The sequence below is a fragment of the Cyanistes caeruleus genome, chromosome 16, assembly GCF_971803275.1.
Source record: "Cyanistes caeruleus chromosome 16, bCyaCae1.hap1.1, whole genome shotgun sequence".
In the NCBI taxonomy this organism is placed as follows: Eukaryota; Metazoa; Chordata; class Aves; order Passeriformes; family Paridae; genus Cyanistes; species Cyanistes caeruleus.
Window position 1 is genome coordinate 6,842,301 of NC_141716.1, and position 23,208 is coordinate 6,865,508.

Genomic DNA, 23,208 nt, shown 5'->3' on the forward strand with positions numbered 1-23,208 from the left:
GACAGTGGAGGAGCCGGAGGCTTGGGCTGCAGAGAACACCCTCAGGACATCACCCGTGGCTGCAGGCCAGAGGGTTCACCACCTTTAGGGCACTGTCCGGGCACACAGCCCCCTGCCCACACCCCAGCCCCAGTTCTAAGTGTGCTTTGGGCAACACCTTCACCCTGTTCCGAGAATCCCATCCTGCCACCCCTCCCAGCCAGCCTCACCCTTGGGGTCCTCAGGAGCTCACTGCAGAGCCAGTTCCCTTTAACGAAAATGAGTGCTTACAATTAGAGCAAAAGAGGTTTTTAAGCTCATGAGTCTGTTTTCCCCAGTTGCTCAAGTTTCCTGGCACTCCTGGCTGTTCCCTGGGAAACATGGCTATTTCCCAGTGTTGGGTAAAAGCACAATTTCCACACATCCAGTGTATCCTGGAGCAGGTGACCCTGGAATGGTGATCTCAGGAACACTGAGTTATCCCTCCCATCACTCTGGCATGGCCCTGCTGGTGGCTTCTCCATGAGGCTCTAATGGCCTTTCCCGTCTGCTGCCTCTGACTCACGTTTTAAAGAGATGAATGATGATGGATCCTATTTGCCAACAGAGTCATCACAATGAATCACACACCCACACCCTCTCCTCGCTCCAGCTCCATCCCCAGCCTGGCTCCTGCACCTTTCCCCATCCAAAACACCAGCTACTTGCGAGGCTCCCCAGCACTGACCTTGGATCTCACACAGAATCTGCACCCAAGAAGGGATGCTGAGCCCACCCCAGCACCCAGAGGGGTGCAGCAAGTGGGCCCAGGCTGGCAGCCCCTGGCCAGCGTTTGGCTCTGGGCACAGCTCACTCAGCCAGGAGGAGCACAGGCTCCCACTGCTGGAGTGGTTGTGCAGTCCCTCAGACCAAACATGTTAAATTCCTTAAGAAGCACTTACAGTGGTTTTGGCTGAGGGTTGGGACATGGTGCCAGCAGGGAAAAGTGGCTCCTTCCTGCTTTCTGCAGTTAGTTTTCAATTTCGCTGTTTTATCTGCTTTGAGGGATGGAGCCATCTGCCCTCCCCTCACCTCAGCCTGGGTGCTCCCAGTCTCTCCTCCAGGATCAGGTCTCATAGTAACCCCTCTGTCCTTAGCCCTGCTTGGAGAGATGTAGTTTTACCTATTGAAGTGATGTAGGAAAAATACCCCCAACCTTCAAAACAAACACCCAAACCTACAAAACCAAACCCAAACCCTCACCACCGGATGTCTCAAGCCTAACGGGGCATCCTTCCTCTGCAAACAGCACACTGACGTTCTCTGCTGGCCTCTCCATGACCTATTTGCCTGCTCTGCACTGCCCTTTTAAACTTTGAGACAGCAGCTCCCAGTTCCAGCCGTCCATCCCCAACTCCCCCAGCGCCACGCTGTTGTGAAGCCAGAGCTTCCATGGAGGCGACTGATTCCCTGAGGAATCATGCTGTCAAGCCACGCCAGCACCACAGCTGCAGCTTTTCCACATTAGAAATTTCTCCAGCCTCAGCTCCCACTGCCAAGGTTACTGCTGGGACTGCAGTCCCACGCTCCCAGCTCAGGAAAACCGTGTGAAGGAGTTTGGAATTCACCTGCAGCACCAGCGATGGAGTTTGCAGCTCCCCAGCCCAGAGCACAGGAAGAGGCCAGGTAACAGCTTGGGAACAGTGTCCAGTATCTTGGAAAGGAAACTGTAAATATTATTTAGTACATTCCTTCATAAGAGAGCAGCAGACAAGCCAGAGGGACAGGATGGAATATATCACTTGCTTCTCACCTCAAGCTACTGCAGGCAGTTGGTATTTACCTGACGAGTTCATAACATGCACTAAAGAGAGAATTTCAGTGCTGTTAGAACAAGACAAAGACATTCACCCCATTTTCTCACAAAGGAATTCTTTATTGACAGTTTTCTTCAGTCTTTATCTTAAAGAGAAACAGTTCCAAACCCAAGCTCCTGCAGTCCCCATTTCACTGGCTCTGTTCCTCACAGGAAGGCCAGTTCCAGTCAAACAAGGAGTGCGCATGAACGACACTCTACACTCCACCTATGGCCTAGTACATCTGCCCACTAACATCTCATCCCACATCCCCAGGTCTGCAGAGGGAGGGAAGCAGGGGTGGGGGAAATGGAGATTAATCAAATCAGTGTCAAAACTTGCTTCTCTAAAGGGTCAGAGGCAATTCAGTCCCTCCGGGGTGATAAACCACTAAAACTACCAGATATGTACATAAGTTTAAAGACCTGAGTAAGTCCCACTTCGCCTCTAAGGCACAGAATTGCTCACTCTAGGTATTTCTATGTGGAGGCACCTTGCCTAGAATAAAATCAGGCCTCTAGGAGAAAACTTGGAATTTTTCAGCTCCTGAGCAATGAAGTTGGACATCAAAAGAGCAAAACATCCAGCCCCTGGAGGGACTGGGTGAGCTCCATGACTCTGCCAGTTTTTTGTAAACCAAAATTAGAGCTGGGGCTTTCAACTGAGAAACCCATCCAGTCACAGCCAGATGTACCAGCTGGAGGAGCCCTCGGAGAGCAGAGCAGAGTCCCTCCAATGGTATCCATATTCCAGCCTTCAGAAATTCCTCCTCCGAGAACGAAGGGATAAGCTGAGAAGGGAGAAGCAAGTTTCATACACTCGGGAAACAGAGTGCACCACTGAATTTAACACAAGAACTGGCTTTATAAACATGCTGCTATGACTGCATGATGCAAAACTCCAGTGCTCAACAACCAGCTTTAGAACCCTTGCAGTCTTCTCTACAGAAAATAAATCATAAACAAGTAAAGCAGAAGTGATGTAAGGCTTTGCAATTCAGCTTCAGAGTCCAAGGGAGCATTGCCCTAATATGCCAAAGCTTTTTTTTTTTGTTTTTACGCTTTATTTCTTTAAAGTTCATTGCATTTAAAAATAAAGATTCTTAGTTTTGTTAAAGCTAGAGCATTAGTGTAACAACGAGGCAGCTGCTAAGCGAAGTTTACCTTTTAGAAACCCAGAAAAAAACCCAACTGTTTAACCCCATCTACCTAACAGCTCCAATGAGAGCCAGAGAAAACAGTAACAGGAGAAGCCTGGGAGCTCCCAGAGTAGCCCACACAGAGAACAGAGCCAGAAGCTGAAGCTAAGGTGCCCATGCACTTGGCTTCTCCAGTTACTGCCCTCCTCATGCTGCTCAGGGACATGTATCTGCTCCAAGCTATGTCAGACAAGGGAAAACTGTTTTCATCCACAGCAGTGGCATTTCTGAGCTACTTTAAGGAAACTCCAGCTTACATGCTCTCCTAAAAGGACAGCAGTGATACATTTAATCTACAAACTTTAGTGTAAAATATTATTTGTGTACAAAACTTTGCATTCTCTTTATTTGACTTGGATCCAGCAGCAGTGTCTATGAATGAAGGATGGATCTCTCCAGACTGACGCTCAGCCCCTTCTTGGATTCACATGTTGTTGCTGTGGTGAAGGTCTGGGAGGGAGGGGGCTCTTCCAGTTGTGCACAGCTGTGCAAAGCCACATTCAGGTCTAGAAGGGAGCGTTGTCTTGTGGAGGCTTGTCCCCAGCTCCAGAGGGGGAGTGGAGGCCGTCAGTGCTGTTCTCCCTGCTGCCCACCACTCGGGACTGGAAGGAGAGAAGAGAGTGAGGACAACACGAAAGCAGCACTGGGAATACCAAGTCAATTCCCCCTTGTCGAGGTCACCTACTGTAGCCAAGACTTCACATATCTGAGAGGCCATTTGCCCGAATACTAGTCTACAAGAAAAACATTGCAGAAATTAAAGTTTCTGCACAAGGCTTCACACTCTGTGTTTACAAGACAAAGCAGACTGTTACCTTTATGGTCCCAACTCTATCTTCAAAGGACTTGAAGGTTGCAGAATTCCTTGAAGAAAGAAGAGAGGAGAAAAAAAAAAACAACAAATCAAGACAAGTTAGTTCTTAACTATATCAAATGGCACAGTGCAACTGGGCTCTGTGGCCATTCCCCTGCAATGACACCTTCACCCAGAACACTTCCAGCTCCTCACAGCCTTTGGCACAAATCTCTCAGGCACACCAGGCAAGAACACCACATCCAAACTTCGACGGAAAACATTTATACCACGTGCAGTCCACTCAATTGCTCAAGCTAAAATGTTGAGAGAAACAAGTCCTAGTTCACTGGGGAATCAAAGCACAGTTAAGTAGAGAAGAAAACTCTTAGCTTTAAAAAACTCCCAACTAAAAACATTTTGTTTTAAACAGTGGAAAGGGAAAGCTGAGAAAGGTTTAAAACAAAGGCTTCACTTTCCTGTATCACATCCCATGGGGAGGAAGGGGAAGGGCCATGTACCTGCACCTATCAGCAGCTTTATTTCTACAGGGGTGATCATTTGCATCAGGAAATGCTCAGTAATATCACAGTGTAAAAAATTAATCAGAGCATTTCATATTTCTAGCAAAGAAAACCAGGTCACTTATTTGACAACCCAACAAGCTGCTTCACTGGCAAAGGATTTCAGGGAGTGCTCTGTACTGAGCTTCCAGACCAGGCAATTACTCATAGAGCTGCTCCCCCGGGCCAGGCTGCAGGAGTGCTGCGAGATGACTCGCCTCATCTCAGTTATTTTTGTTCCAAGGAATTGCATTAGATTTGCAGCCATAAAACAATCTCTGTTGATCTAGAAAGAGGAGGATGAACAGAGAGAATTCTGTGGGCCTTGTCCAGCCCTGGCAGTCATTTCTCCTGCAAGGAGATCATCACCAACAGCAGTGGAAGGCCAAGGAGAGGGTTCCCGTTAGGATTCACCTTGGTATCACCAATGGCTGTGCAGCACATTGTGGCAGAACTGTAATCCTACCCTTCAGGGACCTCTGAAACCTGCAAACTTCCACCAGACTTTGGTACAAGTGAAACACTGCACTTAGTCCAAGAAAAGACAGGTGCTAATGACCTTAAGAGCTATTAAAAAACCCTTTAAACAGACAAACTGCAGGCTGTGGTTAATCCACGCTCAGAGAGGAGCCTGCTCGAGAAAGGAGCCATTTGTCCAAGTCAGACCAAACTCCCCAGCAGTGATGGAGTCAGCTGTCCTCCCCCAGCCCCACTCAGGAGACACAGGCTACATTACCTCATGGCTGGCATACTTATCGAGTGGCGGATGGAGTAGCCGCTGCTCGGAAGCATTTGGGACAAGGAGGAAAAAGTTAACGACAATTTGACACCGTGCAAAAGCAGCCTAACCCCAGGTCTGAAGCACTCACTGTCCACACACAGGCTGCTGTGGACAACCCAAGTGGTAGGAGCCAGCCCTCTCTCCCCTTATTTAACAGCTGCAGCCCCAAATTTAGTTTTCCAGATGCAGGATAGCCAGTATTTCACTGCAACTGTGATACAAAAGTCAGTCCCAGGGCATTGGTTTGTGGTAGATTTCTCAATCTGTGTCAAAAGTTTAGGCAAGGCTTAAATAACCAGCTTCCCCTTTAAGGTCTGTAAAGGTCTGGCACAGAAACAAATGCTCTTTCAGAGCCTTGAAGAGTATCTTACCTAAGGGAATGTGAGATGGAGTGAGCCCTGGGAGAGGCCATGGGCAGCAGAGAGAAAAAGGAAGGAATGGTCAGAAACTTGCACAGTGCTCAACACCAAACGCAGGGACACGGTCACAGAATCATGGGACAGCAAAGTCAACTACCCAGGAGGAAGCTTCTCAAAATAAATCACAGGAGCAAGCAAAAAAAAAACTGCTTTTCATTAACTCCAGACAAGCTAAAATGTTTCTCAAAGGGCAATAACAGCACCTACATCAACTTAGAACCCAGCTGGGGAGGGGAAGGAGTAGATGTGCAACAGCAAACCAAAACATTTTACCTACCCCTACCCATTGCTTTCACATGTTTTTTTTTTAACACTTTTTTCTAAACTGAAGGTTTTACCAAGCACCAGCTATATTGGTAGGGATACTTCCTTCCCCCATTTCCCCCTGTGGTCTCTCATACAAAGACAGCATTGCTCAGGCTTCTGGTGAGGACTTGAGTAAGGGCAACCTGCAATGGATACCTGCACACGTTATCTTGCCAAGCCTGCAAATCTCAAAGTTACAGTTCAGAGAACAAATGCACTGCAGGTTAATAAAGATGAGATTAAAGGTATCATCTTTACCCTGTAACTTGGTTGCCCATTTTTAGGATGAGGTTTTGCAGTGCAGTAGCATCTCAGCAGTCTGAAACAACAGACTGAGGTTTCCTACTTTTATTAGGAAGATTACCAGGACACTCTAAAGGAGCTTCTCCTGCCAGAGCAGTGTTTTATTCCACTTAAATATAATTTTTGTCTCTGCAGCAGGAAGCAGTCATGGCAAGCTGGATGTGAAGTACTTGGCAAGGAGTCCAAGGGCTTTTCCTGACAGCCAGAGCGAAGATGTTGGGCTCTGTGGTTTCATTTCCTCATATATCCAAGTCAGCTCTTTGGCAGGGCAGATGCCTTGAAATGCTGCCTTTGCATGTGAAATAAATTAACTTTCTACTTACTCTTGCTTAAAGGAGAACAACACAGATAACACATCCATGCACCATGCTGCTCCATACAGAATACCACAAGCACCAGTTCCTTGCTCGGTATCTTGGGCTGGACCTAGCAGTAACCCTTTTCCTCCTTCCATAAGGACTGAAAGTTGACATAAACTCCAGAATCTGCAGGCATTTTGGGTTCAGGCTAACATTTCATAATGAATTTGCTCGTAGCATTATGTACAGCAGCAAATTTCATCAGACACCATCAAGTGCACAGGTGGACACAAACCCACAAAGCAATAAAAAAGAAAACACTTCCAATTTTGCACTTTACTGGAATCAGTAAAATGCAGGAACAGAATGTCTAAAAGCCAATTTACTTTTTAACTGTAGGTGGAGATAACAGAGACATCTGAACAGGCCAAGATTTGAAAAAATCCCACCCACTAAGGAACATTTCCTCCCCTCAGAGCAATCCAGTAAAGCATAAATGCAGCAAGCACACGGTTACAGCATTACCTTCCCAAGGTTACCATCCACATAGCAAAATTATTTTGACCAGAATACAGCAAGTCTAAAGATTTAACATGTTACTTGTATTTAAAAACAATTTGGTCCAAGTATTTTTAATGGAATTCAGGCCCACACCCTTGGTGCATCGGAGGCTCTGTCCCATTCATCAGGCCTTCCTTGCATTTATCAACCGGTGAAGGCTGACTAAACAAGGAAATCCCCTCTGTTATCTCAACGCTTCCAGTGCTGGAAAATAAACTCGCTTTACAAGTGAATTTGTAGTGTAAGAAAGAAAAAAACCAGATTACAGTAATGGAGGTCAGTGTAGGCTACAAGGCCTGTAAGATTCTCTGGGAACAGAGATCGTCCTGCTAGTTCAGAGCAGTGATCACAGCAATACAACAGACTTCACTCCTCATCAGCTCTGATCACACATCAGAACACCAGAGTTCACCTGGCAAGGGTGAAAAGTGGGACAGCTCCTGCAAAACCTTATGCTCAGAGTTAAACCTTCTTCAGTATCAGAAATAGGAAGACTTGGATGCAGCACAGGAGAGAGAAGTCTGTTTATATATGCAGAGAAAAACTGAAAGTCTTAAAAAAAAAATCATTACTGTGTTCCCCCACAGGGCCACATATACAAATCCTGCTGAAATAACTTTGGCAGGGATTCCCAAGTGATAAGGCAGAAGCTGCCTCTATTTCATAAAACCTCACCCAATGTATTAGCCATAAAACGGAATGCAGATGTTGAAGCTGAGAAAAACCATTGCTGCAAAGGCTTGGCTCGTGCCTGGGCCATCTGATTACGTGGCCAGCTGTGACAGTGACTGTGCCAGGCCAGCTCTGCCACCAGGAGAGCATCCCAGTATCCTCTCCCTCCATCACCTGCTCCTGGGATAGCACAAACATTTCAACAGCTGCATGACCTGCATTCTCCCAACTCAAAAACAACAGGCAGGACCTAGCCTGCCAAAACAGCTTCTGCCTGTGGCAACCCTGGTTCAGGAGTTCCCCAGGTCCCAAAAAAAGCACAGTTCCCATTCCTTTCCTGCAACAGCCTGGCCAGACTGCAGAAACCAGGCCCCAAATTCACTTATCAGTTTGGCAAAATGTGTTCCCACCACATCTTGTGCCAGTATCCGTAATCTGCTGTGATTACATGAAAGTCCCTTTTTCCAGCAGACTAGGGAGTTTCCAGGAAAGAAAAGTTACAACTTGAATGCTGGAAAGGGTAGGAAGCTAGCTAGTCCTCTGCCAAATTCAGAGATGTGAGCTACTGAAAACACCAAAAAATACCCTCCAGGAACACAGTAACTAACTCACTGAGGACAGAACCAGAATAAATCAGTACTGTGTGATCAGAGGCCAACAAGTTCTTACCACTCAGATACTCCCAGCCACAGTGGAATAGGAAATTCCCTACAAAGAATCACAGCTACCCATTCAATCCAAGGTTTGAGAGAGCATGTTAAATCCAAGATCTAAAAATCCTTCCTTAGTAACATAGACAGGCTGTACATCCAGAATTAGCTTTCAAATCTAAGAAAAACATGATGAAGGGATTCTGCATGAAAAATGTGGATGTTATCATTAGTGGGTAAGAAATCTTGAGCTTACAGTACTGAGGATAAATCACAAATTCTAACCTTGGGCTTTGTATAGCTGAGAAACTCACAGAGCAAGAACCTCAACCAGGAGAATCTGTCCCTCTTGCCACTTTTAAAGTTTAAATTTGCGATTGTTTCAGTGGTCATCTGGTTAAAGAATGGAGATAAACCCCAACCACAGAACAAAATTTTAATGTTGTCATAATCTTCTGAATCAATTGATATTTTCCAACCAACATGACATAACTGTGCCTGGAAGACATGCTGCCCTTCTCCACAGAATGTCAACACCCGGGGCTTGAAACCACATGGAATGCAGCAAACAGACTCTTCCCTTTTTGTTTTTAATCATAACAGAGCACAGGAGGGATGACCCCTCTCTAATCCAAAGCAGTTACACTGAGAAAACACACCTCCATAATCCAGCAAGAAATGGAAAAGGGAAATTTTAATTCTAATTTCTTACATATGATATAAAAGCTGCAGTGAATCCACACAGCAGTAAAATGGGGAAGGCTGCTAAAAATGTTTGGTCAGTTCTCCTAAACCAAACCAAACTTAAATGCCTTAGAACAGGCTTATCCCCTCAGTAAGTCTTCAATAAGAGTTCAATCTGTCCTAAACTACAATGCACAGGGCCACACAGAAGGTGGCAGTCCATCAACAGCAACGTGCTGCCAAGTAAGAAGAAAAATGAAAGAAAGCCTAGTTATTGTCTAAAGTCCCATTCCTGTTTGAAACCAAGATCAAAGCCCCAGAGTGCAAAGCAGAAATCTTACCTCATGTCACCAAGCTTCCTGCTGATAACAGAACCTACATTGGAAAGGGCTGCTGAAGTCTTCTGTCCTGCCTGGGAAAGGGTTTCCTGGGTCTTCTTATAACTACACAGAAAAAAATCATAAATTGAACTAACATGTTGGATCCAAAAGTGTCCCCCCCATTTTGAAAAAGGACCCCATATTAAAGGGAAGAAGCTGGGTTAGTGAGCTGCACTGAATTCACTGAAAGAACCATTTCCACATTTGCATATATTCAAATATTTGAAGTTTTACAAAAGCAGCAAGCGTAGGATTAACCTTTCCATACACTCACCTTATACTTTTGACCATATGTTTTTAAATCTAACAAAGATCTGCTAAAAACCAAAGCAAATTTCCACATGGAAGCTCTAACACCACAGCACTGTAGCCTAATTGCTCTGCAACCATCTTTCCATGTCCTGAAGAAAATAAATCTAGAAATCTATTCCATACTATCCTTTCAGCCTTGAGGAAGCCATAGGATTTGCTGTGGCATTATGTTTTGGAGGAAAGAGGCAAGAAGCAAGACCATCATCACCATACAGAAAAGAAATGCAGGAATTAGCATTAGCTCTACAGCAGCAGTTTAGAAATAAATTGGTAGAGAAGTTTCCTATCAGTTACCATTAACCACAATAGGTAAGAAGTCTGACAGCTTTTATTTGTCAGCTGATTATCTGAGTTTATACCTGAGCTGGAGACACTCGAGAACCTTTGTTTCCTTCAGATGAGACTAATCTCAGGAACAAAGATTCTTTGTGTCACTTTCATTAATTCATTCTCTCTAAACTACTCTACAGTTGATGATTTATGTCATTCTTCAGACTACAAAGAAAAGTCTCAGGCTGGGAAAAAAGTTGAACATTTTAAGCTTTTCTTATTCCAAATATTTCAGCTTGAGATTATTTTTTTGCCTGATGAGGACATTTAGTAGAAGGGCATTACAAACAGCCTAATGTTCTCTCATGCCTGAGGCTCCCCATGCTACAAACACCATGGTGACAGATGATTTACTCACATCTCCTTCTCTCCAGGCAGAAGTGCATGGACAGCACCACAGCACCAGACCTGGATTTGAGCAATTCCAATTACAACACGTTGGTTTGTTGGGGTTTGGTTTTAACAGCCAAATATTTCTGAATCACAAATATACACGAGACTTAAGCAGAACAAATCTTCATCAGCTTTTCCTTCCTTCTTCATCCTTCTCAAAAAGAATTCCTATAACCTACACATTTTTCAATTCTTGAAGTCAACAGCTCCAGAAAGACCTGAGTGTGCCCCAACAGCAAGGCCTCAACATTGCCTCTGCACAGCAGAATTTTCTGCACCTCAGAACTGTTTGGGAGTGAACTGATCAGCACCAAGGCTGCTTGATCTCATATAGTGATTGCCCTCCTATTGCAACCACTGTGTTTGAGGAGGATCTCATTCAGCAGCCAGGCTCCTCCCTGGCTGAGCCCTGTCATGGGATTTGATTTACAGCTGCCTAACAAATATCAAAGATCTCGTGCTCACCAAAGTATGCATTGCTGATTCTAGGTCTGCTTGGCACTCAGAGCTCAGCTCTGAGGAATGGTTTACAGCCTCAAAGGACACCATCGTGCCATTCAGACTGCAAAATGCCAGGTATTATGCCCAGCTTCAGCAGATAAAGGCCAGAGATTTTCCAATTGTTTTTTCTACACCTGACAGCAGAATTTTTAATATAAACTAAGAACAAGCACTTGGGTGCTGCTGCTCCCTGAGTGTGCTCCTTCCTCCAGCAGAACTCCTTGTGCTGGCACAGCAATGTAGATCAAGGCAATGATCTGGATTAAATATAAACTTGGAAGCACAAGAAAGCAGCAGCTGGATCAGATGGCCAGCCTAGTCCTGCATCCACAGCTCCCACACACACGTACACACCTCACTGCTGCCAGGCAGGAGGCAGAGCCAGGGAAGCACAGGGAGATGAGCAGCTCTGTAACCCAGAACTGCCACCAGACACACATGTGGAGCTGCAGCTGTGACAGCCAGGGATCAGCTTATACAAGGCTTTAATGCAACTTAACTACACCCAGCCCTGACCTAAAAGTTGAAACTCTTCTCCTGCAAATGCCACAGCCTGGTTTTCCATGGGTGTAAATTCACAAGCACTCACTTTCTTCCCTTAGCCCAGCACAAAGCACAGTGGAATAATCCAAATCTGGGAGTAATAAATATAAGCTCTGGCTAATACCCCACTTTACTCACAGGCAACTGGCTGCAGCAGAAGCCACAGAGATGATCTCTGCCCTGTGCTGTGCACAGGACTACCACATCCTGTGGTAGTCCAACATTTCACTGAACCCCTCTCCTATAAACCCTCCAAGGAAGGAGTGAAATCTGCACCCTCAAATCCTCCTTTATCCATTAACACCAGCTTCTTCTCACTTGCTTTTATCCAGCAATCACCATTTGAGCTGTCTGGCTAAACACACAAACTGTGTAAGTCATTCACATTCTGATCTAGGAACACACTGGGGTGATTTTGTCCTGTTTATGTACTGCTGGCAGAGGGAAAATCTGTGGCTAGGAATGGCAAACACCAGGAAATTCCACAGCATACAAAAGCACCATGAGGTCAGGAGTCAGGTCCATTCCTAGTTCACTCAAGAGCCTTGTTAGTTACAGAGCAGCACTGAAACAGGAAAGACAATCCATTTGCATAAAAAACCCCAAAGCATATTAATAAAACCTCACTCTTGGACTCCTTGAACTTGCCTTTTTGCACTCACTGAACTTTAGAGAAGTAGAAATTCTGATTGATTTCTGAAATGTTGCTGGAATCTTTCAATCACACTCACATCTCTGTTTCTGTCTCTACCTTGCCAGCACCAATTGTCACTATGTCCAGAGCCAAAGCAAGTAGGAAAGCTAAGGTGCCAGAGCTCTTCAGTCCCTAAGTGCTCCACAAAAGCACATTTCCACCACATTTCTGGTGTTTATGAAGTACAAGGAAACAGATATAACCAGAAGTTTTCTACTTTAGCAGGCACACCCAGGGAGGGACTCTGAACACGGCTGGAGTCAACCACTGTCAGCAAGCACAAAACCCAAGGTCATTCTACTTGGCAAGAGAAATAGTGACAGTTTACAGCTTCTTAATCTTGAAAACACAGTTGAAAGTAGACCTGCATACTTCAAAGTTTTTTCTGCTACTCCTACATTTTATCTCTGCTCCTCTTTCACATGTGTTAGGAAGAAAACCGTGCATTCACACAAGCTGCTGATAACCAGCCAGCTGCAAAGACTGCAGTTTATACCCACCCCAGAAAACAGAAAAACTGGCTCACATCTAAAACCTACCTCCCCAGTTTAAATCAGCTCAGAAAATAATGACAAAACCTACCTGCTCCCACTGCAGCACTGTAAGGGATTGCCCTACATTCTGTGGGAAAGGCACAGTGAGAAGGACAAAAGCCAACTTCCATAATATCCTTCCATAATTTCGTCCAGATGAAAATTTAATTTCAGGCATTTAGTAAAAGCACATCTAAGAGAGATTTGCATTCAACAACTGGAGTAGAACAGCTGTGAGGTTCAAGCTGTTTGAGTCTATTTGTGGCCCCAACATGACAGGAAACTGCCCTGGACACCACAGCTCTGTTCTCATCAGGTACCACAGCAGAAAGCAAAGCTCCTGCTCCCTGCAGAGCATGTTGGGGTAAGAAGAAAGTCAGTCTGGCTATGCCACAGCTTCTCAGCTGAAGGTGTAATGCGTGGCACACAAGTCTCAGCTACCCAGGGATTTCAGACAGTTCCTGAGACCAGGCAGGCATTTCTAGAGTATCACTTGGATACTGAACTGGGGAAAAGCTCCCTCTCCCAGCAAAGGCATTTATTGGGTTAAAAAAGTAAAAGCTAGGAAAGAGAAATGTCCAGGTAGATCTAGTGAAAGCAGAGGACTGGGAGCAGGGGCACAGGACAGTTAGTGGCAGCAGACTGGCAGAGGAAAGCACTTGTTAAGGCTGAAGGTTAAGACACTCACGCTTCTGATTGAGTTAATTTTTCATTCCAGTCCTCCAGTGTGCTGCTGGCTGAAAGATATCTACAAACACAACTGAGGTTAGAGACAGCTTCAAGATTCACTACAGATGCTTCTTCTGACACTTTCCACATTATTAGTGACTCTTTACCCTTATAGTATCAGAGGCTTTATTTATCTGACAACAGCTTCAGCCTCTCTGTTACAGCCAGAAGGAAAAAAACTGTTTGAGAGGCAGAGAGACACCTAAGCCCCAGTTTCTTTTGTTTAAACATGATCAAACACTGAACACAAAGAAACAAAGCCTGCAGTTTAAAAAGTGTCAGGAAATGAAAAACTGCGTTTTCTGCTCTGTTCCTACATATTCTGTTGCTGGTCTGTATTAAAAGCACAGAGCAGTGAACTGATCTTAAGGCCAAAAAAATCAAACTGCCACACCCAAAGATGTATTTCACCCAATACAGCAGGAACCAGACAAACAATTAAACTTTTGTTTTTCTGATCTTTAGAAACCATGTTTCTCTATACAAAAACAGTACCTTAAGGGTTGCAACAACTGATACTGGAGGAAAACACACACTACAGAAGGTGGCTGCTCCCACCTCAGAAAGAACACAGAGGTGCTCAAAGGAGGGGACTTATCACCCAGAATTCACTTGCCCCAGTTAGATCAGTGCCACCTTGCCTAATGATGTGATGCTCCCAATCCACATTTTCCTCTTAGCTAAAGAATCTCCTTCAACACAAGACAAAGGGAGAGAAACTTCAGCACAGAAAGCACTCAAGGGCTCCTTAGGTTCAGCTGTGCAGCATGAATCAATGATTCATGTCTAATATCAGTGGAGCTCTAGTATAATTAAAGAATATATTCCAGAAGCAAAAGTGGCTAGATGCTCTTTGTCTGCATTTGTCACCTGCTTGGATACACAGCAAAGATTAAAATTCATGGATTTCTAGTGCTGACACTGGAAAAAGAGTCACACACCAGTGCAGCAGATTCAGAAGCTCATGAACACATTGGCAGCTGCACAGCCCCGAATTCCAGCTATGGGGAAGCACCTCCAGCCACTTCTCTCCCAGGTGACCATACAGAAAGTCAACAGTCAAACTGATTCCTACCAATTTCATGATGAGAAGAGAAATAGTTTCACAGTAAACGTAGAGGTTCACTAGTAAGACACCTGAAACAACAGACTAACCTACAAATTACTAGCTGAAGAGAAATTGTGGTTAAATTTTTGTCCCCTCCATTTTTTAATTTTTTTTCATAAAAAATGTGGTCTGGTAACTGATTGGAATTTTTCTTCTGCAATAGCAAGACCATGACAGAGATGATGGCAGTAACATTTACTCATCTCCTCTGCAACTGAGGGATGTTTCTAGCTGGAAACAAGGCATGCTGGAATTAACAATCCTGCTTCACCCTGCCTCCACCTCCCAAGCAAGCCCTGATGCCTGGGAGAACAAGGAGCAGCACAAATCAGGGAAGGCAGCGAGGAACAAGGAGGTGATGCTGAGGAGCCCGAGGCACTCACAAGTCAGACTGTGTCACTTTGTCATTCCACTCTCCAAGTTTCTCAGATGTTTTCACATAACTAGAAACAGAAAGTGTTAATGAATATAACTTTAATATTCATTTTTTAGAAGACAATGACACAGATTCCAGTGACAAAGGAATAACAGAAATGGGGCAGGGACAGAGGAGGGAAGATGAGGAAAAGAATAAACAGCAAGATGAATGGCTCAACAATCTGCTCTGCAATATCACTGTCAATAACTCCAAACCCCAGTTAAGTTATAGGAGAATTTTTAGCCTGGATGATGCCTCCACAGGCACCCAGAGTCCCTGACACCCAGTGCAGGGACAAACTTACCTTATGGGCCCTTCTTTCGGCACTGTCAAGCACAGCAGTGACCATACCCTTAATGACTGTTCAGGAACAGTCTCACTTCACATATTTAGGACAAGATGACTCTGGTGAAGCACACTAATATCAGAGATTTTTTTTTTTTCCCTAGGAAGTGCAGGCTTTTAATTCAGGCTATACGACCCAGGGAGTGCTTCTGAACTGGCACAAGCTGTGAAACTGCCTGCACTTCTCTTTGAGCCTGAGTTCAGAACAAGGTAGCAGCTGCCTGTGCCTCAATGAATGGGCAGAAATAGGCAAACTGAACCCCTAATGTGATCCAGATTGCTAACCCCATGGGAAAGAGCAGCCAGCAACAACTTATCCTGGTTACGGATATGAAAGTCCAGTTTACACAGAAAGGTTTTTTTTAGGTGTCTTTTACTCCACGAACCCATCAGAAGAGAAACCTCCAGCCACTCAAAAGAGCTCTGGAATACCCTGCTGGGAAGTGTCACACAAAGTCCCAGTTAAGCACAGGTGCATCACAAGCAGCACTTACGCGTTGGAGACTTGGACATCGTGCCAGCTTTTGGACAGGTTTTGCTTTAACCCATCCAAGGGAGTCAGACCCAGCTTCCTCTTCAGCTCTCCACAGTGCCTCTCTTTGGCAGCCAGAACTTGTCTGAGAGTACCAATTTCTTCTTCAACCTTAGAGAAAGGCAGAGGTTTGTCTCAAATCACAGTTTAGTTAAAAACTGTACATTAAAACAAATTTTTACTTCCCTCAAAACTAGCAACATTTCATTAAATTTATAAATTGGGAAGATCATCAGATTAATTATTCAACTCAACATGAACTGTGCTGGAATGGAAGGCCACTCAGATTTTACCTCCATACAAGTCACTGGACTGGTGACTTAGTGACACTGAGATGAACAGAACCCATTCCTTGTATTGTCATTTCAACACCACACACGATTCAGTCACCAAACCTTATTAACTAAGATTATATGTTGTATCTCTTTTCCTCTGATGTCTTTAAAGAAGAGTTTTTCCTCAGAGATCTTTCTTACAGCACTTTCAAAGTACTCTGGTGCTGTTTCCAGGCAGAGTGGGTGCATTTCTACCTTAGCTGCAGCTCAACAAGCCCTGCATGACCACCCAGAGCAGCAAAGTCCTCCCCTGCAAGTCAAAGAACCACTACAAGATTTTCACATGAAGGAAAAGACAATGGAGAAATAGCTGCAATTATCTTCAGCCACATTTCAGACAGAGATGATAACCTGACCTTTAAAGCCCAGAAGGTGCTCAAACTTTAGGATGTTGTATTACCAACCCTCATCTCTTCAAAAGCATATAGGCATCTAAAATAGCTGCCTGTAAAGAGTAATAAATGTTTAAGAGAAAAAGGTAGGAAGAAAAGCTCATTAAGTGTTCCAACGTTTCAGTTTCCCAAGGAAAAAAATGGCTTTCTTTTGCTTATTATTTGCCTGAAGTGTTTTCTCACTTCACATGGAACAAAAATCCTACACTGAGCTCATGGCACCAAAAGCTGCTTATTTCCTTAAAGCTCTAAATTAGGCTGTTCTAGGAAAGAGCAAACAACACACCACGGCGTTTGAAGTATCTGCCAGCTTTGTGCATTTTAACAATTAGCTGAGAGACCCAAAAGTAACACTACAAAATTAAAAACCTTAAAAAACAAACCCCAACGACAGAACACCGAGTCCTGCCCCTGTGGCTCCTGTTTGTTCCTTCCCAGCAGAACACAACCGGGGCACACGGGTGTCAAAACCGAGCCAAACCGAGCCCCCCTTACCTTGGCGAGCTCGGCTCTCAGCTCCTCCTCCTCGGCCAGAGTCAATCCCTCGGGAGCAGCGCCCCGGGCCGCGTTATCCACGGGAACATCTGTCATGGCATCGGCCAGCAGACCTTTGTTGGGAGAGTTAAGGTTGATATCTGTCGCAGACAAGGAGCAGAGGGCACTGAATAAGCAAGCGGCAGGCGAGGCGCGTTATGCAAAGCGGGGCGGGGGAAGGGGCTGCGCCGGGCAGGGGAAGAGAAACCTCCGCCGGAGTTTCCTCCACGAGCATCGATCGGAAGCGGCGGCAGCACCGGGCATTCCGCGGCCTTCCAGCTCCCGTGCCCGGCACCGTGGGCGGGGACGGGGCCCGGCGAGGCAAGCGGCGCCATGGAGAGACCCCCGGCCGCTCCTCATCCCCGGGGCCGCGTCCCTCGTCACGGCAGCGGCAGCTCCCGCAGCGCCGCCCCCGAGCTCCCCCCGTGGCCGGGACTCCCCGCGAGCAGGGGCCCCGCTCCCGAGCGCAGCCCCCGGCCCGTACCCTGGCTCGCGCTCTCCATGGCGGCGCCCCGGGCCCGTGCAGCCGCCGCCGCCCCCCGTGACGCGCTCAGCGCGCGCCGCCCGCCCGTTCCGGGGAGGGTCGCGGGCACAGCGCGTCAGCGCCGCGTCGCCACGGTGACGGTGACACGTGTGTCACTGCCGCTGTCACTGCCGGTGTCACTGCCCCCGGCGCCGGCCGCGGGGGTGACGTCATGGAGGGGTCAGCGCGGCCGGGCGGGGCCGGGCGGTGCCGTGAGCGCGGCCGGAGGGCAGGGGGCAGCACCGGCACGGGGCACCGGGACAGCGGGCACGGCCCGACACACCGGGCACGGCCCGACACACCGGGCAGCACCGGCACGGGGCACCGGGGACTTCCCCGCCTGCCACGCCCGGCCGCTCTGCACGACCCCCCCGGCTCCGTTCCCCGGCCCAGCTTGCCGCCGGTGCCGTTAGTCAGCGCTGATCGCTCAGCACGGTAACCGGCCCCGCTGCCTGTCCCCTCGGCCCTCCTTCGGGCTTTGCGGTTCCCGTTGGGTGCGGCGGGGGCTGCGGTGGCCGGAGCCCTCCCGGCACCCCCAGCCCGCCCTGGGTGCGCGGTCACAGGGACCCCCGGCCCGCTCCCGGTGTGCAGCTGCAGGGATCGGGCCACTGCCCGCTCCAAATGTGCCGCAAAACCGGGTTCTCTCTCGGTGTCACCTGCAGTGGCATCGAAGGGGAAGCAGTGGCAGGAGAGGCAGGTCTGGCCCGTGCCTGCTGCGGGCGGGGCTCGGCTCTGGTGACAATCTGCGGTTCCCTTCGGAGGGGCCAGGAGTGGAGAGAGAGCCCAAACGCCCCGGCAGCACAGCCTGCAATTCCACCTGGGTTTGTGCCTCAGGGCACGGGGAAACCCTGGGCTGTTCCCTTCCAACTATTTTGCAATTCCTTCTCTGAAAATCCCACTGGGTTGGGACCTCATTTCATTTTCAGAGCCTTTTCCCCAGTCTCTTCGGGTTCCCCAGGATGAGGCATGAAAAGGGAAGTGAATACAGATGGGGAAATGGAATTTGTTAGAGCCCTTTCCATCAGCACCTTGGCCACACGAGCAGAGGGTTTGCACCCACAGCACATGACCCCCATCCTCCTGTTTGGCCTTGGAAGGACAGGGAGCACTTTCATAGCTTAACTTTTTATTAGAGGATTTTTAAAGGGGTTATTGTGAAGTTTGGAGCCTTGGTGCACACCTCATTTTGAAGCTGAGCTCAGTGGAAACCCAGGGAGTGGCTGAATGCTGAGCCCATGAGAAAAATCTGGATTTTTCCAAGCTCTCCAGAGCCTGAGTTCCTGAAAATCTGGCCCCGAGAGGTGGCTGCGGCAGGAGGAGCAGGGAGGGCTGCGGCTCTCAGGGACTGCTGTGGTCTCTGCCAGCTCAGCCAGGCACAAAGCCCACTGCCAAGTCCAGCCTCCCCGAACAGCCAGGGATCAGGCTGTGCCTCACGGGGTTGCCCTCCAAAAATCCCCTGCTCTAGCAGCTGATTTCCCTCTACCTTCAGGCGCTGGCTTTTAATTAAATGCATCATGGTGCCAACTTAATCATTTTCCAGTCCTAAGACCTTGAAGACTGTTGGGAAGTGCAGAGCAATCCCAAATTTGGAGAGAGGGGGAAAAATAAAATCCCTTTTGTGTTTTTGGATCTGCTGGGGCTCTGCCGGGGCTGGGGAGTTATTTGGGGGACAAAATGTGTGTGGAGGCATTTGTTCGCCCTGGCAGCCACAGCTCTGCACCCTCCACATCTTCCCGGTTCCCTTTTTGCTGCCGCCGGGATTTTTGCTCCGTTGAGGCATTTTTTTTTTGGCCGTTTGCTGTTGAATGCAGAAATGTCAGACCCGGGGCGAGTTCCCTTCGCTGACGCCCTTCCAGCCGTGTGGAGGCGGAGGGGGAGGAGGGGGCCTTGGGAGATTTGACGGTCTCGTTTTGGAGGTGAATGGTATCTCCCTGTGCCCAGGCACAAGTGTGTCTGGACATCGCGTGTCCCCGGGCACCACGTTGTTTTCCAGCCCTGAACTACAATCCGCTGTTTCCCAGCAAAGCAAAGAATTGCGTGAAGGGCCACAGGAGAAGCAACACCCGCGGGAGTCCCGGGTACCGGCGCTGCCGGGATGGGGATGCTCCCGGTGAGCACCGGCGTTCCTCAGCTGCCGGTTCCCGGTGTCTGCGCCGGGCTCAGCCAGGCGCCGCTGCTCCGTGCCTTCGCTGGAAGCCGCCGCCTTCTGGGCTCTGTGCCCCCTTTTAAAGCAAGCCCTGACCTAGATTCCCTCCCTGCCCGTGCACAGCCGCCGGGCTCTGCTCTCCCGCCGCTCCTCCCCGCGGCTGGAAGGGGCCCAGCGGAGCGGGCCGGGCTCCTGCTCCTTATGCCAGTGGCATCCTCCCCGGAGGAGGCAGCCCGAGCTACGAGGATACAGCCCCTGTCGGCCTTTCCCGGCCCGGCGCAGTTCCCAGGCACGAGGTGTTACCGGAGCATCCCTCGAGCAGGAGGGGCCGCCGGTGGGACTCTGCTCTGCAGAGATATCACTGCCCAGAGGCAGCGGGGATTGTCCTTCCTTCCTTCCTTCCTTCCTTCCTTCCTTCCTTCCTTCCTTCCTTCCTTCCTTCCTTCCTTCCTTCCTTCCTTCCTTCCTTCCTTCCTTCCTTCCTTCCTTCCTTCCTTCCTTCCTTCCTTCCTTCCTTCCTTCCTTCCTTCCTTCCTTCCTTCCTTCCTTCCTTCCTTCCTTCCTTCCTTCCTTCCTTCCTTCCTTCCTTCCTTCCTTCCTTCCTTCCTTCCTTCCTTCCTTCCTTCCTTCCTTCCTTCCTTCCTTCCTTCCTTCCTTCCTTCCTTCCTTCCTTCCTTCCTTCCTTCCTTCCTTCCTTCCTTCCTTCCTTCCTTCCTTCCTTCCTTCCTTCCTTCCTTCCTTCCTTCCTTCCTTCCTTCCTTCCTTCCTTCCTTCCTTCCTTCCTTCCTTCCTTCCTTCCTTCCTTCCTTCCTTCCTTCCTTCCTTCCTTCCTTCCTTCCTTCCTTCCTTCCTTCCTTCCTTCCTTCCTTCCTCCCTTCCTCCCTTCCTCCCTTCCTCCCTTCCTCCCTTCCTCCCTTCCTCCCTTCCTCCCTTCCTCCCTCCCTTCCTCCCTTCCTCCCTTCCTCCCTTCCTCCCTTCCTCCCTCCCTCCCTCCCTCCCTCCCTCCCTCCCTCCCTCCCTCCCTCCCTCCCTCCCTCCCTCCCTCCCTCCCTCCCTCCCTCCCTCCCTCCCTCCCTCCCTCCCTCCCTCCCTTCCTCCCTCCCTCCCTCCCTCCCTCCCTCCCTCCCTCCCTCCCTCCCTCCCTCCCCCTACTCATGGTTATATCCCTGACCTTTCCTTGGGTCACCCACACACACAGCCACACAGGCTAACATTTACCTGGGCCCTAGTGGCAAAACACACATTCAACAGCAAAAACCAGCATTTAAAAATTATGTATGCAGCAGCCCCTGGGTCACAAAGGCAGGAATTGGGAGCTGGACACATTGGAGGATCCCCTGCAATCACCCTGGGAGCTGCCCAACTGCCCCTGCGTGCCCCGCAAAAAACTTTTATGCTTCAGGTGAGACAGATCCTCTTTCCTCATCCCACAGGTGGGAACGGGGGTGTGAAGCAATGTTGGGGTTCCTCTTCCCATCCACCACTGGCCCCTGCATGTTGCAGGGCATCACCCACCCAGTGCTGCCTTCCGCTTTTCTCCAGACCCAAAATAGCCCCCGGACGACGGTGGGGGGATGCCGGGGGCGACGCTTCCTCTTTCTGAGACGCCACCGTGGCTGCTGGGGAAGGTACAGGGACTCTCAAGTGGGGATGAGCCGAGGGAGGGGACGTGGGCCCAGCTGCTGGGGCTGACATCAGGCATGGATCCGGAGCATCCTCTGGATGCCCAGCTCTCTGCCTGAAGCACCCCAGCATCCCCCACTTGGCCACCTCCCTGCCGGTGTGGGGGGTTGGTGTGAGCACCCGGACCATGTGGCTGCATCCCACCGAGCAGTCTGGGGTGGGCTGGGGTCCCAGCATCCCCAGGGGTTCCCCATGCCCGCCTCTCACCTCAAGCAGAAAGCAGCACCCACGGGCTGCTAGAGGGGCTCCCATTCACATCCTGCTCTTCCCCAGAAAACGTCAGAGACTCCCTGACTGGTGGCTGGGCTTTCCCACTGTCAGCCGGAGTCCCCCTGCTCCCACCACAAACGCCCTCAGGAGCCATGGGAACAATCTCATCTGGAACAAATCAGACTCTTCTGCTCGCAGGCCACTTTTGAAGATCACACCACTCTGCCTGGAAATGGGTCCCTTAATTTCTGCTTTGTTATCCCAGCCCGTTTGGCTGCTCTCAGCTCCGAAACAGCTCCTGGGGGCACCCGGGTACTCCGTGTCAGCCACCAGTGCTGCCCCGACTGCGGGGTTTCCCTCACCTCGTCATCTCTTGTTTCCACCTTCATCACTGGGAATTCCCCCAGCAGCATTTGGGGTGAAGTTGCTCATCTCCGCAGTCTCAGCAGAGTCCAGGGAGTCACCAGTGCCATGGGACAGGAGGGGCTGTCCCGTTCCAGCCCCACAGCAGCACCCTGCTGCCCACAAACCCATCCCCGTGCCCAAGAACATCCCAGGGGGATGCAGGGGACATGGAGGGATGTGGGGTGAAGCCTCTGGTCATGGGGCTTCCCATGCACCCCCAGAATGATGTGCACACCCGGGAGTATGGACTCCTGTTGATGCCTTAGGATTTTAGCTTTTATATTTTTCATATATTTGTAGTTGTTCAGTTCTTTAGTGTGTAACTCTAAACTCCATATAGAGTGTTAGCTACTGCTTTCCCATTTTGGTCAGATAAAGCAATTCCTCTCCAAGCCTGGGAATCAAGGACACCTCACTGTCTCAGGCCCTGAGAAATGTAAACAAAATTGAGTTTGGCGGGGAAAACTTCGGGTAAATTACTTCATTACCTGAAGCTGTAATTGGAAGATTAACCCCCAATATACAAATGGACCAAACTTATAAAAGTGTGAAAACCTGTGACCATTTTGTGTGTAGCCCCTGGAGGTGCTCCATCTGCCCAAAATGTACCTGAAGGCCCTTCAATAAATATAACCAATTTTTATTCCCTTATTTTGTCTGGCCTGTTTTTTGGTAGCCCAAAAAGGCACCCCCGTGGGCAAGAATACCTTAGGGGAATGCAGGGGACATGGAAGGACATGGGATGAAGCCTCTGGTCTCGGTGCTTCCCACACACGCCCAGAATGATGTGCACTCCTGTGGGGACACGCACATGCATGGGGACAAGGGACATGTGCAGCTGAAGGAGCCACCGGGTGACGGAGCCACGTCCCGTCAGCGGGACCTTGAACCTGGCCGGGCTGCAAGGGAAACATCCCGGGGACATGGCGTGCAAAAGCCACGCTGCTGTCACTGCAGCTGTGACCGGCTCTGGGCGTCAGCTGCCATCCCTGGGAGCTGGGGCAAGGATCCGTCCGTCCAGCCCTCCCTGGCGCTCCGGAAACGGGCTCAGCAAAAACCCTCCTCCTCCTCCTCCCCGCTTCTGCCTGATTTCCCCTGCCCTGCCCTGCCCTGCCCGGG

General features: G+C 49.0%; 2 protein-coding genes across 37 annotated transcripts; one reads left to right on the plus strand and one right to left on the minus strand.

Moving 5' to 3' along the window:
- Positions 1 to 1,873: 1,873 nt before the first annotated feature.
- TPD52L2 (TPD52 like 2) lies at positions 1,874 to 18,009 on the minus strand. 36 transcript variants are annotated; one of them, XM_023917960.2, is made up of 12 exons: positions 17,331 to 17,547; positions 17,084 to 17,223; positions 15,824 to 15,972; positions 14,950 to 15,009; positions 13,418 to 13,477; positions 9,385 to 9,486; positions 8,379 to 8,417; positions 5,521 to 5,547; positions 5,105 to 5,146; positions 3,828 to 3,876; positions 3,698 to 3,746; positions 1,874 to 3,614 (listed from the first exon to the last, which is right to left on the minus strand). In XM_023917960.2, exons 1-11 carry the CDS (start codon positions 17,455 to 17,457, stop codon positions 3,711 to 3,713), a joined length of 831 nt encoding a protein of 276 aa, XP_023773728.1. In that variant the 5' UTR covers positions 17,458 to 17,547; the 3' UTR covers positions 1,874 to 3,614; positions 3,698 to 3,710. The 36 variants fall into 36 exon arrangements, with proteins under 36 accessions (XP_023773728.1, XP_086709348.1, XP_086709336.1 ...); XM_086853222.1 differs by lacking the exons at positions 13,418 to 13,477; positions 17,331 to 17,547 and adding an exon at positions 17,607 to 18,009; XM_086853210.1 differs by lacking the exons at positions 3,698 to 3,746; positions 17,331 to 17,547 and adding an exon at positions 17,607 to 18,009.
- Positions 17,818 to 22,740, plus strand: LOC147650147 (uncharacterized). Its single transcript, XM_086853236.1, has 3 exons — positions 17,818 to 18,080; positions 21,225 to 21,419; positions 21,748 to 22,740. Exons 1-3 carry the CDS (start codon positions 17,818 to 17,820, stop codon positions 22,313 to 22,315), a joined length of 1,026 nt encoding a protein of 341 aa, XP_086709362.1. The 3' UTR covers positions 22,316 to 22,740.
- Positions 22,741 to 23,208: the final 468 nt, after the last annotated feature.